This window comes from Myotis brandtii, unplaced genomic scaffold (genome assembly GCF_000412655.1).
Source record: "Myotis brandtii unplaced genomic scaffold, ASM41265v1 scaffold633, whole genome shotgun sequence".
NCBI classification, from domain to species: Eukaryota; Metazoa; Chordata; class Mammalia; order Chiroptera; family Vespertilionidae; genus Myotis; species Myotis brandtii.
In genome coordinates, this window is record NW_005370423.1 from 3,452,742 (window position 1) to 3,452,964 (window position 223).

Sequence of the window (223 nt, forward strand, 5' to 3'; positions counted from 1 at the left end):
CGCCCTCTGCCCCATGAGCTTCTTCGACACGACGCCCACGGGCCGGCTGCTCAACTGCTTCTCGGGGGACCTGGACCAGCTGGACCAGCTGCTGCCCATCGTGGCCGAGCAGTTCATGCTGCTGGTCCTGGTGGTGCTGATCAACATGGTCATCGTCAGCGTGCTGTCCCCCTACGTGCTGCTCGTCGGCATCATCCTGTTCGCCACCTGCCTCCTCTACTTC

The 223-nt window shown here is 63.7% G+C and overlaps 2 protein-coding genes across 2 annotated transcripts in view; one reads left to right on the forward strand and one right to left on the reverse strand.

Annotated features, from left to right (window-relative positions):
• The window catches only part of LONP2 (lon peptidase 2, peroxisomal), a 195,725-nt gene that overhangs the window by 78,137 nt on the left and 117,365 nt on the right, over window positions 1-223 (reverse strand). The gene's annotated exons all lie outside the window — the stretch shown is intronic.
• The window catches only part of ABCC11 (ATP-binding cassette, sub-family C (CFTR/MRP), member 11), a 49,956-nt gene that overhangs the window by 42,096 nt on the left and 7,637 nt on the right, over window positions 1-223 (forward strand). The window contains exon 22 of the mRNA XM_014528394.1: window positions 1-222. Coding sequence (XP_014383880.1) covers window positions 1-222 — 222 coding nt within the window. The remainder of the gene's footprint in view (window position 223) is intronic.